We start from the raw sequence: 16,044 nt of genomic DNA on the forward strand, positions 1-16,044 counted from the left end.
GGCGTAATACAAAAACAAGGGCGGATATAAGACCAAGGAACAACCAGAAAAGAAGTTGGGCGTAATACAAAAACAAGGGCGGATATAAGACCAAAAAGCAAGCAGAAAAGAAGTTGGGCGTAATACAAAAACAAGGGCGGATATAAGACGAAGAAGCAAGCAGAAAAGAAGTTGGGCGTAATACAAAAACAAGGGCGGATATAAGACCAAAAAGCAAGCAGAAAAGAAGTTGGGCGTAATACAAAAACAAGGGCGGATATAAGACCAAAAAGCAAGCAGAAAAGAAGTTGGGCGTAATAGAAAAACAAGGGCGGATATAAGACCAAGAAACAACCAGAAAAGAAGTTGGGCGTAATACAAAGACAAGGGCGGATATAAGACCAAGAAACAAGCAGAACAGAAGAAAAGAAGAAGGGCGTAATACAAAAACAAGGGCGGATATAAGACCAAGGAACAACCAGAAAAGAAGTTGGGCGTAATACAAAAACAAGGGCGGATATAAGACCAAAAAGCAAGCAGAAAAGAAGTTGGGCGTAATACAAAAACAAGGGCGGATATAAGACCAAGGAACAACCAGAAAAGATGTTGGGCGTAATAGAAAAACAAGGGCGGATATAAGACCAAGAAACAAGCAGAAAAGAAGTTGGGCGTAATATAAAAACAAGGGCGGATATAAGACCAAGAAACAACCAGAAAAGAAGTTGGGCGTAATAGAAAAACAAGGGCGGATATAAGACCAAGAAAGAAGCAGAAAAGAAGTTGGGCGTAATACAAAAACAAGGGCGGATATAAGACCAAGAAACAACGAGTAAAGAAGTTGGGCATAATAGAAAAACAAGGGCGGATATAATACCAAGAAACAAGCAGAAAAGAAGTTGGGCGTAATAGAAAAATAAGGGCGCACATAAGACCAAGAAACAAGCAGAAAAGAAGTTGGGCGTAATAGAAAAACAAGGGCGGATATAAGACCAAAAAGCAAGCAGAAAAGAAGTTGGGCGTAATACAAAAACAAGGGCGGATATAAGACCAAGGAACAACCAGAAAAGATGTTGGGCGTAATAGAAAAACAAGGGCGGATATAAGACCAAGAAACAAGCAGAAAAGAAGTTGGGCGTAATATAAAAACAAGGGCGGATATAAGACCAAGAAACAACCAGAAAAGAAGTTGGGCGTAATAGAAAAATAAGGGCGCATATAAGACCAAGAAACAAGCAGAAAAGAAGTTGGGCGTAATACAAAAACAAGGGCGGATATAAGACCAAAAAGCAAGCAGAAAAGAAGTTGGGCATAATAGAAAAACAAGGGCGGATATAAGACCAAAAAGCAAGCAGAAAAGAAGTTGGGCGTAATAGAAAAACAAGGGCGGATATAAGACCAAAAAGCAAGCAGAAAAGAAGTTGGGCGTAATAGAAAAACAAGGGCGGATATAAGACCAAAAAGCAAGCAGAAAAGAATTTGGGCGTAATAGAAAAACAAGGGCGGATATAAGACCAAAAAGCAAGCAGAAATGAAGTTGGGCGTAATACAAAAACAAGGGCGGATATAAGACCAAAAAGCAAGCAGAAAAGAAGTTGGGCGTAATACAAAAACAAGGGCGGATATAAGACCAAGAAACAAGCAGAAAAGAAGTTGGGCGTAATACAAAAACAAGGGCGGATATAAGACCAAGAAACAACGAGAAAAGAAGTTGGGCGTAATAGAAAAACAAGGGCGGATATAATACCAAGAAACAAGCAGAAAAGAAGTTGGGCGTAATAGAAAAATAAGGGCGCATATAAGACCAAGAAACAAGCAGAAAAGAAGTTGGGCGTAATACAAAAACAAGGGCGGTTATAAGACCAAGAAACAAGCAGAACAGAAGAAAAGAAGAAGGGCGTAATACAAAAACAAGGGCGGGTATAAGACCAAGGAACAATCAGAAAAGAAGTTGGGCGTAATACAAAAAAAAGGGCGGATATAAGACCAAGAAACAACCAGAAAAGAAGTTGGTCATAATAGAAAAACAAGGGCGGATATAAGCCCAAGAAACAAGCAGAAAAGAAGTTGGGCATAATACAAAAACAAGGGCGGATATAAGACCAAGAAACAACCAGAAAAGAAGTTGGGCGTAATAGAAAAACAAGGGTGGATATAAGACCAAGAAACAAGCAGAAAAGAAGTTGGGCGTAATAGAAAAACAAGGGCGGATATAAGACCAAGAAACAACCAGAAAAGAAGTTGGGCGTAATAGAAAAACAAGGGCGGGTATAAGACCAAGAAACAAACAGAACAGAAGAAAAGAAGATGGGCGTAATACAAAAACAAGGGCAGTTGTAAGACCAAGAAACAACCAGAACAGAAGAAAAGAAGAAGGGAGTAATACAAAAACAAGTGCGGTAATAAGACCAAGAAACAAGCAGAACAGAAGAAAAGAAGAGGGGCATAAAGCGAAAACAGAGGTAGACATAAGAACAAAAGAGAAATGGAGAGGAATGAATTCAGCTGACCTACCCCGAGCACGTTGGCAGGCCTGTCTAGCTTGACGTCAAGGGCAGACCCATGACGAGTTGATCCACGTTGAGCAGGATGACACCGAACCAGCGACCAGGTTCCGCCTCCCGGCCTTCGTACGAGAATATGCTTGGACAGGGCGAAGGGGGATGCTGCAGACTGGAGTGCTTGGCGGGCGAAGACAGGGGCAGCACCAACAGCAGCAGCTCGAGCGCCAGGGGACCAAGCCCCATTCCTGTATGAATCATCGAACAGTGGCTGAATGATGAATGCGAGAAAAGAAGTAAAAGAGAGAGTGAGAGTAACGAAGGAGTTTAGTAAGAAAGCATGAAGGGAATGGATAAGTTACGATAGAAGAGTAGGCAGAAAGAAAGGAAAATTAATTAGTAAAGTAGAGACAAATTTCTCTATTAGATTAATATTACGTAGAGACTCATACAGGAGTGACCTTTTCGACCTTGAATTTTTATATTACTCTTGAAAGTATTTGATTAGGAATTAAAATGATTGTTTTTTGATTTAAAATGATTATTCTTCATATTTTATAACACATAACATTGTACAGCCCCATGTTTGTAACTGTATTTAATTTTTGTGGAAAAGCGCAAATTCATGTAAAGAAGATGGCAAGCATGTAATAAACCAAACTATGCAGACTTTCGACTAATTTTTTAATTAACCATACATTTTATATTACAAATTACATAATAGGTATTTATTTATTTATTTATTTATTTATTTATTGTGATGGACACTAGGGCTGAGGTTTGAAATGTTGACAATTATTTCAATCGGATTGTTTTTTTAACAGTTTGTTAGATGGGTTAATAGGGGTGTAAACATTTTCAGCTCAATCGGACTGCTAGTTTCGAGGTTAGTTTTATTTGAATTGTGGAAATTTGTGATACAATCAAAATGCTTCATGCGTATTGTATTTATACACAAGAGTCCTGACTCAAGGCGATATATTGTCACCTGAATGCAAAAACTAGGTAAGTCGAAATTTGCGTTTTTTAGTTATCTCTTTTATAGCATAGAAAAAATCGCACAAAATGTAACGCAAGAACTAGGTAACTGATTGAACGATACCAGCGACATCTATTTTCCAATGCAACAAATAGGTAAAAGAAAACGAGACATATTCCTTAGTGAAATAAATAAGTAAATGGGCAAAGTCACAAAATATAAAAAATCAAGTTACCTAGTTCATGCATTCAGGTGACGATATTAACGTTGAGAAATTCATTATATCTATGTTAGTTCAGGTACAATAAATTAAAAAAAATCAGACATTTATTAATATTTTTTAGTTACATAATATATATGTTTTTAGCTTTTAATTTTTTAGGTACTTAAGATTTCTCAACATTAGATCTCAGATAATGCATGAGAATGTATGTCCACGTATGGATTTGGTAAAAACTGCATGGGTTTGAGTCAAGCCCGCGGGCCTTGGCATGACTGAGTTTGGGTTGAAATTCATTTAAGCCTGTCGGGTTCGGGCCTTAAAGAAACGATATCCTTTTTCTCGCGAATTATATATTGATTACAAAGTAATACGAAGATTTCAATGCATACACGATTACATGTCCACCTGCTACCTATCCAGAACAGCAGACTACCAGTTTATTCACTTATTCATTCATTGATTTATTTATTCATTTAATTAATTAATTAATTTGATTAAATTTATTTATTTATTTTATTTTATTTAAATTTACTTATTTATTTTATTTAATTTCTTTCATTATTTATTTATTTATTTCAATTTATTTTATTTTAAACCATTTTATTAATTCAATTTAATTTAATTTAAATGTATTTATTTATTGGTTTTAATTAATTTATTTATTTATTTGATTTAAGATATCTTATTTAATTAATTTAATTATATTAATTAATTTAATTATTTATTTAATTTGATCTAATTAAATTAATTAATTTATTTTATTTTATTTATTTAATTAATTAATTATTTTATTTTATTAATTAATTTAATTAATTAATTAAATTAATTAATTTATTTAATTTTATTTTATTAATTTAATTTAATATAATTTAAATTTATTTATTTATTTTATTTATTTAATTATTTATTAATTTATTTATTTCAATTCATTCAATTTAATTTAAGTTATTTATTTATTCTAATTAATTAATTAATTTATTTATTTATTTGATTTATGTTTTTGTTTAATTAATTTAATTTAATTTTTTTAATGTATTATTTAATTTGATTTAATTTATTTAATTAATTAATTAATGTATTTATTTTTTTAATTTTACTTATTTATTTATTTAATTTATTTATATCTTTAATTTATTTTATTTTATTTTATTTTATTTAAATTTATTTATTTATGTATTGTAATTTATTCAATTTATTTAATTTAACTTATTTATTTATTTTAATTGATTAATTAATTTATTGATTAGATTGAAGTTGTTGTATTTAATTAATTAAATTAAATTTATTTATTTATTTAATTTGATTTAATTTATTTATCTAATTAATTTATTTATATAATTCATTTATTTTATTTATTTATTTATTTATTTAATTTGGTAGAGATAAGGCCATCAGGCCCTTCTCTTCCCCTCTACCAGATGATTACAACTACAATATTAAGAATACAATTTACAATTATAATTACAATTAATATTGAATTTACAAATACAATAAAAATCAAAGTACTAAAAGATTAACTGATTAATAGAAGCTAGACAGTTTATTGCAAAAGTTCAGAAGAGAGAAACTTTTTTTTTTATTAATTAAGTAAAAATTAAACCTACTCTACGCAGTAAGAAAATACTTAATAAGTTTGCTTTTGAACGTTACTGAATTCCGACAGTCTCTGATGTCACTGGGTAGGGTATTCCACAAGTGCGAGAGCGAGATTGTGTATGATGATGAATACTAAGATGTCTTATGTGTTGGTATGGCTAGTATGCGGCTATTTTGCGTGCGTGTGAAGAGATTATGATATGACGACAGGTAACTGAAACGGGAGGCAAGGTGGGTAGGTGTAGAGGTGTGAAGGACTTGGAAAAGGAGAACAAGGGAATGAAAATTTCTACGTTCGTTAAGCCGTAACCAGTTTAGAGTTTGGAAGGATGGGGTAATGTGGTCAGCGCGATGGACTGGCAGACGAAGTGAACACAAGAATTATGAACACGTTGTAATTTTTGCGACTGGTTGACATTGAGGTCAGTCACTAGAAAATCACAATAATCGGAGTGGAGGATTACTAGTGTTTCCACTACTTTCGACTTTGTATTTCGTAACGGAGTTTGTTTCGTCTCTACTCTGTCTTAAGGGGTTAGCAGTAAAATGATTACGTGATTACAAAGAAGAGCTAAACACAATCAAATACACAGCACAAGAAAACAGATACAACCCCAACATAATAGACAACATAATACGTAAGACAAAGAACAATCGCAAAAATATAAGAATACAACACAAAAACAAGAACACAAAAAATACATCACACTAACATACGAAAACAAAAGCACACACAAGATTGCAACCTCATTCAAGAAATGAAATTACAACATCGCATACAGAACAAATAACACTCTACAAAAACATCTCAACACACAAACAAACAAATACAACCACACAGGCGTATACAAACTCAAATGTAACACCAAGCAACAACTTCTACATAGGACAGACAGGAAGATGATTTCAAACACGTTACGAACAAAACATAACAAAAGTACAAAACACCTCCACATATGCAGAACACATCACAAATGCTAACCACACCTACAGAGACATCAACACAGGCATGGAAATTCTACACATCCAACCAAAAAGCCAGAAACTCAACACACTAGAACAACATGAAGTATACAGACACACAAAAACAGACCCTAATGAAGTTCTCAACACACAACTCAATTTCAGAACACACACACTCTTTGACTCCACATTACACTACAAAAACACACCCCCACAGGAAACAAACCAAGAGGTGCCAAGACCAGCAACGATCAGTTCTGAAGAAGACCAACAACAGGTCGAAACATGTAAACCAGGTACGATAGAATTTAACACGAGAAAGTCATATAATACATATTCCAAAGTGATACAGTGCTAAAAGTTGTGTAATCAAGATGTATATGAAAAAAATATATATATTTCTACGATAAAAAATATTTACTTCTCTTTTTTTTTCTTTTTTTTTTTAAATTCAGTTCACTGTGCAGTGATGAAGCATTTCCCACATAACTCAAAACTATCCAACATTCTGTGATGAAATTTTTGTGTGTATTTATGCATGTCATATCTACAATTCTCCTCCGCTACATTTATCTAGTAACTTCAGGGAGACAACTTTAGAACAAAAAGTTACTAGATTTGTAATTAGAAATTTGTAAAAAATAATTCTTTAATGAAAAAATAATGACAGCTCTTCTTCCGTAATTAAAAAAAATGTTTAAACATATTTGTAATCAGAATTTAATTAAATCGATTTGGGGTATGAATATATACATTCTAAAGAAGTGAAATAGTGAATCTAAATATTTTGGAAAATTTTCCATGATTTTCAGTGGAGGCTCCCCTTGAGCAGAAGTAAACACACGAAACGGAGTGGTTAGACGACTAAGAGCTCTACCGTTCAAAGCGAATATACAGGGACATCATTTTATTTTTACTTCAATTTTTATTGTACCTGAGTTTTTTAATGTACTTCACTCCCACCCCTTGTTCTAATGAAGTTCAACCGTTCTCCACACAGATCCAAGACCGCATATACAGTCATAGTAGCCTTACGGTCATAGTACACAGTACATTCCAAAAATATGTTCGAGTTTTCCAGTGACGAAAGAGCTTTCAATATTGAATCATTTTCGCACAGGTACTGTCGTCCATTTGCCTACGTCGTATCCCGGTTTCCCCCTCCAGTTTTTATTCTCCAGCTAGTGGCTGGGCTGTCTTAGCTCTTTTCTGAGAACATTAATTTCTGTTAGGAATTGGACATCTACATAATATTATACAACTGTTTAAAATAACTTAAATAAAAGGGCCTCGTTAAGTAATTAACTGTCACGTGATTTTCTCCCTTTCTACAACCCTACGACATAACCAGTTGGACGGATAGTAGATAGTATGTCTGAGTAATTTATCTTTTCGGGTCGGACAGAAGTGAAGATTGAATTTACAGTACGTAAGGTACTCTTTTATACAGTAGGTACAGAATTATTTCAACACGAGTTACTAGTAAGAAGGACGAAACTGGTAATTGGGATTAGGTACAATAGTCTATAGTGCGATAATATGCACATTAGAACTGAAGAATGTATCGAAATGAACGGCCACTATTTTCAAAAATGTGTTTAAATATCCATATTATGATTATTTTTCAATTTAACTTCATTCTCTATATTGTACGCCAATGTGCTGTAGACAGTATAATATACACTGCATAATGAATACGTCCATATGGACAGCTCAGTTCGTGAGTAAAAACATTCAATGTTAATACTGTACTGTATTTTGATTAAACAAAAACGTAATGAAAATGATCACACTCAAAAGAGCGATATTTCCTAGTTTACGTAAATGGATGAACTACTTTTCTTCCCTCCTATACCTAGTAAAGTGATTTGTTTGTATTTTACGCCAGTAACATCGAACTCCAGTCGTGGAAGGGGGTAGCAAACGGCGTTAATCCAAAGGTATAGCCAGGTTAATATTAAAAATGTTAGTAAAAATGAAATGATGTCCCTGTAGTATGATCCATGTGCATCTAACTTGTACTCAAAGTAACCAAACGCAGGGCTCTAGTAATCAGACAGCAATAGCACTGGCCTTTGTTTTGAAATGCCGTGTATCTCAAACTTTGTTTACCATAAAATTATTGTAAAAACCAAGCAGACAAACAACATAAAAACTCAGTAAAAACACAATTTCTTCTGCCAGTAAGCAATGAAACCACGAAGTGGAACAAACTGTCTCCGTGACATCCTAATTATGCCAGGCTTTCAATTAGGGGCTCGTCTTAATTTAGTAACGTCCTTAACTCAAGCTCTCTAATGTGTTTCCAAAATACATAAAGCAACGATACACATACCACCAAGTTCTCATATAAAACTAGCCTACGTATATAATTTACATTACGAAAGAGTTGAAAGGCGGACAAATTGCATATAGGCAAGGGGAACGTGCACAGTCGATGGTCAAATGGATGACACATCATTTCGTTTAGACAGGCAGCTTATGTTAGGTCAAGATAATAATAATAATAATAATAATAATAATAATAATAATAATAATAATATTAATACTTACTTACTGGCTTTTAAGGAACCCGTACGTTCATTGCCGCCCTCACATAAGCCCGCCATTGGTCCCTATCCTGAGCAAGATTAACCCAGTCTCTACCATCATATCCTACCTCCCTCAAATCCATTTTAATATTATCTTCCCATCTACGTCTCGGCTTCCCCAAAGGTCTTTTTCCCTCCGGCCTCCCAACTAACACTTTGTATGCATTTCTGGATTCGCCCATACGTGCTACATGTCCTGCCCATCTCAAACGTCTGGATTTTATGTTCCTAATTATGTCAGGTGAAGTATACAATGCGTGCAGCTCTGCGTTGTGTGACTTTCTCCATTCTCCTGTAACTTCATCCCTCTTAGCCCCAAATGTTTTCCTAAGAACCTTATTCTCAAACACCCTTAATCTCTGTTCCCCTCTCAAAGTGAGAGTCCAAGCTTCACAACCATACAGAACAACCGGTAATATAACTGTTTTATAAATTCTAACTTTCAGATTTTTTGACAGCAGACTAGATGACAAAAGCTTCTCAACCGAATAATAACACGCATTTCCCATATTTATTCTGCGTTTAATTTCCTCCCGAGTGTCATTTATATATGTTACTGTTGCTCCAAGATATTTGAATTTTTCCACCTCTTCGAAGGATAAATCTCCAATTTTTATAGTTTCATTTCGTACAATATTCTGGTCACGAGACATAATCATATACTTAGTCTTTTCGGGATTTACTTCCAACCCTATCGCTCTACTTGCTTCAACAAGAATTTCCGCGTTTTCCCTAATTGTTTGTGGATTTTCTCCTAACATATTCACGTCATCCGCATAGACAAGAAGCTGATGTAACCCGTTCAATTCCAAACCCTGCCTGTTATCCTGAACTTTCCTAATGGTATATTCTAGAGCGAAGTTAAAAAGTGAAGGTGATAGTGCATCTCCCTGCTTTAGCCAGCAGTGAATTGGAAAAGCATCAGATAGAAACTGACCTATACGGACTCTGCTGTAAATTTCACTAAGACACATTTTAATTAATCGAACTAGTTTCTTGTGAATACGAAATTCAATAAGAATATTATATAAAACTTCTCTCTTAACCGAGTCATAGGCCTACGCCTTTTTGAAATCTACGAATAACTGATGTACTGTACCCTTATACTCCCATTTTTCTCCAAAATGTAAATAATAATAATAATAATAATAATAATAATAATAATAATATTTTCCCTGGCAGAGTTAAGGCCATCAGGTCTTCTCCTCTACTTACCCAGGATGAAAGCACATACAAGAAAATATATATTATGAAGTGGTTGATGTAAACAATACGTATTAGCTACATTGCAGATGATACTCAAGGTGGCGTAACGCATTAAGGTTATATGTACGTGAACGACCACAAATATTACCAGAAAATGCAGGCTCTAAATTTCAAAAAAATTGTATAAGAAAATGAACTCACAATTGGACAAAAATTACAAGGTACCACAACAAGACTTATTAGAACTTAAATATCTGATAAAAGTATAAAAAGGTTACTAATAATATTTTTTAGAATTCACTTTTTACTTTCAATTAAATTTTCCAAAATTTGAAAATTTTCACACATATTATTTCGTAACTCCACAACCATTAGAGATAGAATTCTGACATTTTGTACACTGATCTAACACGCATTTATGCAAAAGGTAGACCACAATAATGCCCATTTCTTTGAAAATAGAAAAATTAGTTCTCAAACATTATGTAAATTTTAATATATTTTGTATAGGACAAATAAAAAATTAATTGTATTAAAATAAACAACTCTACATGTCTGAGAGTAGTCTACTTTTCAGAAATAAGTGTTTATTACATGCAGGAAAAATATTGAAGATGTCAGAGAGATCATAACAATGTTATGGTTCCCAAATGATATAACTGCAGAGTTTCTCTTTTCATATTTTGATAAAACTGGTTTTAAAAATATTATTAGTAACCTTTTTTTTTACACCTTTATCAGATATTTAGGTTCTAATAAGTCTTGTTGTGGTATCTTGTAATTTTTGTCCAATTGTGAGTTCATTTCCTGATGATATTTTTAGGAATTTAGAGCCTGCATTTTCTGATAATATTTGTGGTCGTTCACGTACATAATATGTCCTTGGCTGGTTCACAATAAACCGTTCTCGTTGTCGCTTCCGTTCCCGATTTATTGTGAACCAGCCGTTACATGTAGCTCTGGTTTTATTCCGCTGAACACGACTAAGTGAGTTGTCTGTGCTACATTTGGTTTCATTTCTTTATTGTAACCCAAAGCTACGCGAATCTGGGTATCTGCAATGTAGGCCTACTACATACTGTTCACACCAACTTGAAGTCAAACCACTTCAAACTATGTAGTGTAGTCATTCCCATGGAATTTGCAACCTTACCCACCCTCTTCCTAATCCTTCCAGGGAAAACCCGTGTCAAGTCTGACATGAGCAGCAATAAAATAGCCGACTTTTGAAAAGAAGCTGGAGTGAAGGAACAAACTGGAAAGATGTTGAAAGATTAAAATAAATAGCTTTTCAGGTTATTGCCGTCTAGTCTAGTTACATGTTACTACTTTACCTGTGACACAAGCTGCATCTGAAGCTTTGCCGCCCGTTCTCCAGGTCTCGGTCCTCATTCTTCCCATGTGACTTCGCTTGATCCTCACCCTTCTTCGAGGGCGATGCCCTCGAGATCTTCTGCTTCTGTTTGCAGACCGCTGCGGTTGGAGACTTGGCACAGCTCTTCGCAGCTGCCGGTGCCTCTGGGACATCGTCATACAGAGGCAGAACTATCGGGTCATTCTCAACAGTGATAGGGTGTTCCTCTGTCTTCACCGACAACAACAGGGGATCAGTTGCGTGAATGAAGTGCGTGTCCGGCTTCCTAATGCATAGCTCGGGGTTCGCGATTGCCACCTGGAAAGTCTCGAGGTACTCCTTCTGTTCCCTCGTCTCCTGGTAGAGGAGCTGAAATCACAGAAAAGACGTATCGTCATAACTTAAAAGACACACAAATACACAAACAATATCTTCATTTCTTTCTAAAGTGTTTGTGCAAAGATTTTTCCTAAGCTACTTGGTTTACAGTTAGAAAATAACAGTACTGTTGTGCTTTTAAGTAAGCAATTTCCGACAGAGAAATATTGTCGGAATTTTTAGTATGAGTTTGTATTAACAAAGTAATAATTAATATCAACTACAACCGATTCATTTTAATCGACTCGATTATTCGATTAAATATTTTTGATCGATTAATCTTACAACAGAAATTTATCGATTAATCGATTAAATTCCACAGCACTAAAAATAACTAAATATATAAACAAAGGCAAATGAGAAAATAAAATAAGTGGACAAACAGTAAAGAAATAAATATGCGAACAAATAGAGACAAATAGGTAAGCAAAAGTAAATAAATGAGATAAGAGCTCATAGCTAATGTAAGTAGGCTAAATAAGTTAATAGTAAACATTTAAACAAATAAATACATAATATCTAATATACTTCAACCTCACACCTGGAGCTGATTGGCAAGATCTGCTACGATGCCCAAGAAATGGAATGCAAGAGGATCCAATAGGCCAATTTTCAGTTTATAGTTGAATATCAATGCTTCAAATATATCCAATGCAGCAGCCTGGAACACAGAGATTAATTATGTGTTTCATTTTGTGAATATTACACAAAATGTTTGATTTTTATGCTGAACTCTACAATAAAGATAAGCAAACTCTTCCAGTATTAGTAACCATCGCATATCAAGCCTCAAACTAAAGGAGGGCAGAAACAAGTGAAAATCAGTAATAATTACTCCTGGACCAAAAACTCTGGCTACCGGTAGTTTAGTAAATGTTGCAAAATATGTTAAAATGAGTAATGTGTTTAGTCAGTGAAAAAAAAAAAAAAAAAGATTATTTTCCCTGGACCAAAAAATTGTACTTTCTTGCATAAAAAAAGTCAGTAAATGAAAGGTACTAAGTATTTTTCTTGGAATGATTATTTCACAAATTTCTCTGCACAGTTGGCATGGTTTTCATCTACTTATCTGTATTCTACAGTCCTTCCAATTTTTTACCTACATTTTTCCTTCATGTACTAATGTTTCCCGTCACACAGTTATTCCATATGGCCAAACTATGTAGTTCTGTCAACTCGAATTCTCATAAAAAAAAATCTGTCTGTGAGATCTGGGTTTGTAAAGCGGCTGTAAGATAGATTTTACCTCGGTACTTCCAGCTTGCTTTTTCTGCACTTTTTTTTCACTGTTGCTCCAATTTTCATTTCACAGCTCCCGAATTTTTAAAAATATACAGTAGTTCTATTTACTTAAAACTGTCAATTAAGAGTTAGGCTATATCACAATAATGGCATAAAAAATACATGTCGAAGACGCTAAAAATAAGCAAATAAATACAATAAAATTGTAAAGTACCTCAGCCTAGGCTAGTCAATTCTATTGTAAACCACGCTTTGGTTTTCACTGCCATCTGACAACCTCCCGGTGTTAAGAATTTACGATGAACTCCATTTAAAAAAGTATGACAGCATTTGTCGGTCATAGACTTAAGTCTGTCATCATATGGATAGTGCAATAAACAGTTTATAGCTGTTGTACATATACAATTTTCCTCAGATTCAGTTGAAGTAGCTTAAGATAGAATTTCAGGTAGTGCTTACAGATCTTTACAGGCATGTTATATATGAAAGCAGATACTTACACGACCATAACCTCAATAAGTTACGAAGACATGCAACCCATAATGAACATAGAATTTACAACATTCCCGGACTAAAAGAGGCCATAATTTTTAGTTTGTCTGTCTCTATAATATGTGAATAATTTAAATACCGAACTTGTTAAATTTAGCACAAATTCCAAAACTTGGATCTTTGACACTAGTTGAATTAAAAACCCAATCTACAAAACTCACATATCATGAAAAACGAACATAGTACTGTATAATAATATGCTATATAATTTATTTGTTAAACTACAATTAACTTACATTTAAAGTTGTTCATCTTCCTGATTATTTTTTAACACTGACTGCCCATTTGCCCATTAAACTACAATCATGTTTACTAATTAAAAAATGTCATTATTGTCTTTTATCTTAAATTCGGCACTACTCACGGCATTATTACCATAAATACCTTTCAATATATAGAAGTTTTTACCTTTTGTAAAAATATTTCCAAATTCATGAATGTCTTGCTTACAAGGCTGTCAGAGAGCGCCATTTTGGGAGTCACGCTTTTATGACATCTACAGGAGAAAACAAACAACACTGAACAAATGCTATGAGCCAACGAGGACTATTTTTCTTGCTCGTTAGCGTTCACTTAGAAATTTAATGTTTATGCCCCCATCTATCACAATGTAATGAAACTAATCTTTTTTTTACTATTATTTTGGTGGTGCATTTCTAAGAGAGACCCATGTTAAAAATATATTTAATTTCTTTTGAAGATGAAGTAGGACATAAGAAAAAAAGCGTTATTTTAAATCCATATAAAGGATGAACTGTCACAATTAAAATGTTAGTGATGCAGATCACAATGCTCCCTCCTTTTCTCTGTTCCTGCATTTGAGATCAGTGAATTCCCATACAAGATGCAATGATTGTTTAAGTCCGACAGGTGGCCTGAGTGGCTCTTGTGAATCCGATGCTGACTGACGGACCATCCTGCCTTAACCCATATAGATCCGGATCCCATTCCCAGGCGAATACCTTATAAGGGCCAAAGAATGAAGCTCTGTACTACCTTCCTCCAAGATTTCACCTCAGTCTTTTTCTAAATTGAGGGGGAGGTGAAGTGTGTTGGTGGAATGGAAGAGGAAAATGGCAGTACCAGTATCATTAAAAAAAAAAAAAAAAAAAAAGCAATCAGAAACAAAATAGAACTAAATAATTATGGTGTGAATCAATTTAAAATTTTCAAATATTTGTTCTGCATAATATATTTTACATAAAGAATTGTAAGTAGTAATACCACAGTCTAGTATATAGTCATGCAGCTCAATACGTAGTAAATATGCAAACATTAGATAGTTGCTCACCACTAGGATCGCTAATATCGCCTCATTACAGGCAATACAAAATATTGCTGGCACAGTCTATTGTTTCTAGCACCCTCAAAACTCAAGCTTCGTGACTGTACATAGTAGACTGTGGTAATACTTTGAAGTATTAAAAAAAAAAAAATTGCTTACAACTGATCGGATATACGGACAATATTATTGATTTTTTTTTTTTATTTAGATATTGATCATTTGTAGCCTCTCCTGTGGAATGTACGTTTCAGAACTTGTAATTGTAACAAGGTTTTACAACAATAGAAGTAAATAAAAATATGACGTATACTGGCACTATTATCTGCAGTGAAGATAATATCACATTTTTTTTTAGAACAAAGGAACATGTTTATAAGCAAATGTAAGATTATGTTATAGAATTAAAGAACTATAAATTATTAGGGACAACAAAAAAAGTCCAATACTCATTACCACAAAACTTAAAAAAATTCAATCATGGTCACCGTCACTGAGTGGTGCACAATTGCCTTCACCTATAGTGAAGAGTCCAGTTTCTTTGTGCTACTCATGTCGCAGGTTTCATGGTACCCAAGTCGAGGTCGATTATAAGTTAGAGACGATTAAACTAACAGATATTATTACAAGCTAAATGAAAGTTATTACCTGCAGTCACAAATTCTATCTAAAATGGATAATTACCAGTGTTAAAACAACACTACTCCACTAAACTTAAAGAACAAATATAAACGAATTTCTCGTCATATCATTTCATCATTCACTGTATTTCAAATTCAATTATCAGTACTTACTTTATGCAGAATAGGTACAATATTCATGTCACTGGACGATTAGCTCAAGCGCGCACTCCTTCCTTAAAGGTTGTTAAATTCACAGTAAAGATATAAATTCGTTTCATTGTTGGTTCCAGATGTTTAAGAATGGTTCCTCTAAACACCACACTTCTGTGACTAGGACTGCCAACACAGATTTTTACTTAGTTAAATTATAAAACATTAGATAGTGTTAATACCTTCACCTACTCTAACTCTGTGCAGAAATATTTCAGAGTTCAAATCTATAACACGTCAGTCCTTTGTTTAATAATAATAATAATAATAATAATAATAATAATAATAATAATAATAATAATAATTCTTTATTTATACTGGCAGAGTTAAGGCCATAGGGCCTTCTCTTACACTCTACCAGGTCACAA

The 16,044-nt window shown here is 33.8% G+C and overlaps 1 protein-coding gene across 1 annotated transcript in view; it reads right to left on the reverse strand.

Moving 5' to 3' along the window:
* Nucleotides 1-14,044, reverse strand: part of LOC138700995 (uncharacterized) — a 29,642-nt gene extending 15,598 nt beyond the window's left edge. Inside the window, exons 1-4 of the mRNA XM_069827464.1 lie at nucleotides 13,970-14,044; nucleotides 12,309-12,428; nucleotides 11,370-11,758; nucleotides 2,491-2,725 (exon numbers count right to left, since the gene is read on the reverse strand). Of these exons, the coding sequence (XP_069683565.1) occupies nucleotides 2,491-2,725; nucleotides 11,370-11,758; nucleotides 12,309-12,428; nucleotides 13,970-14,032 (807 nt within the window). The 5' untranslated portion in view covers nucleotides 14,033-14,044. The remainder of the gene's footprint in view (nucleotides 1-2,490; nucleotides 2,726-11,369; nucleotides 11,759-12,308; nucleotides 12,429-13,969) is intronic.
* Nucleotides 14,045-16,044: the final 2,000 nt, after the last annotated feature.

This window comes from Periplaneta americana, chromosome 6 (genome assembly GCF_040183065.1).
Source record: "Periplaneta americana isolate PAMFEO1 chromosome 6, P.americana_PAMFEO1_priV1, whole genome shotgun sequence".
NCBI lineage: Eukaryota > Metazoa > Arthropoda > Insecta > Blattodea > Blattidae > Periplaneta > Periplaneta americana.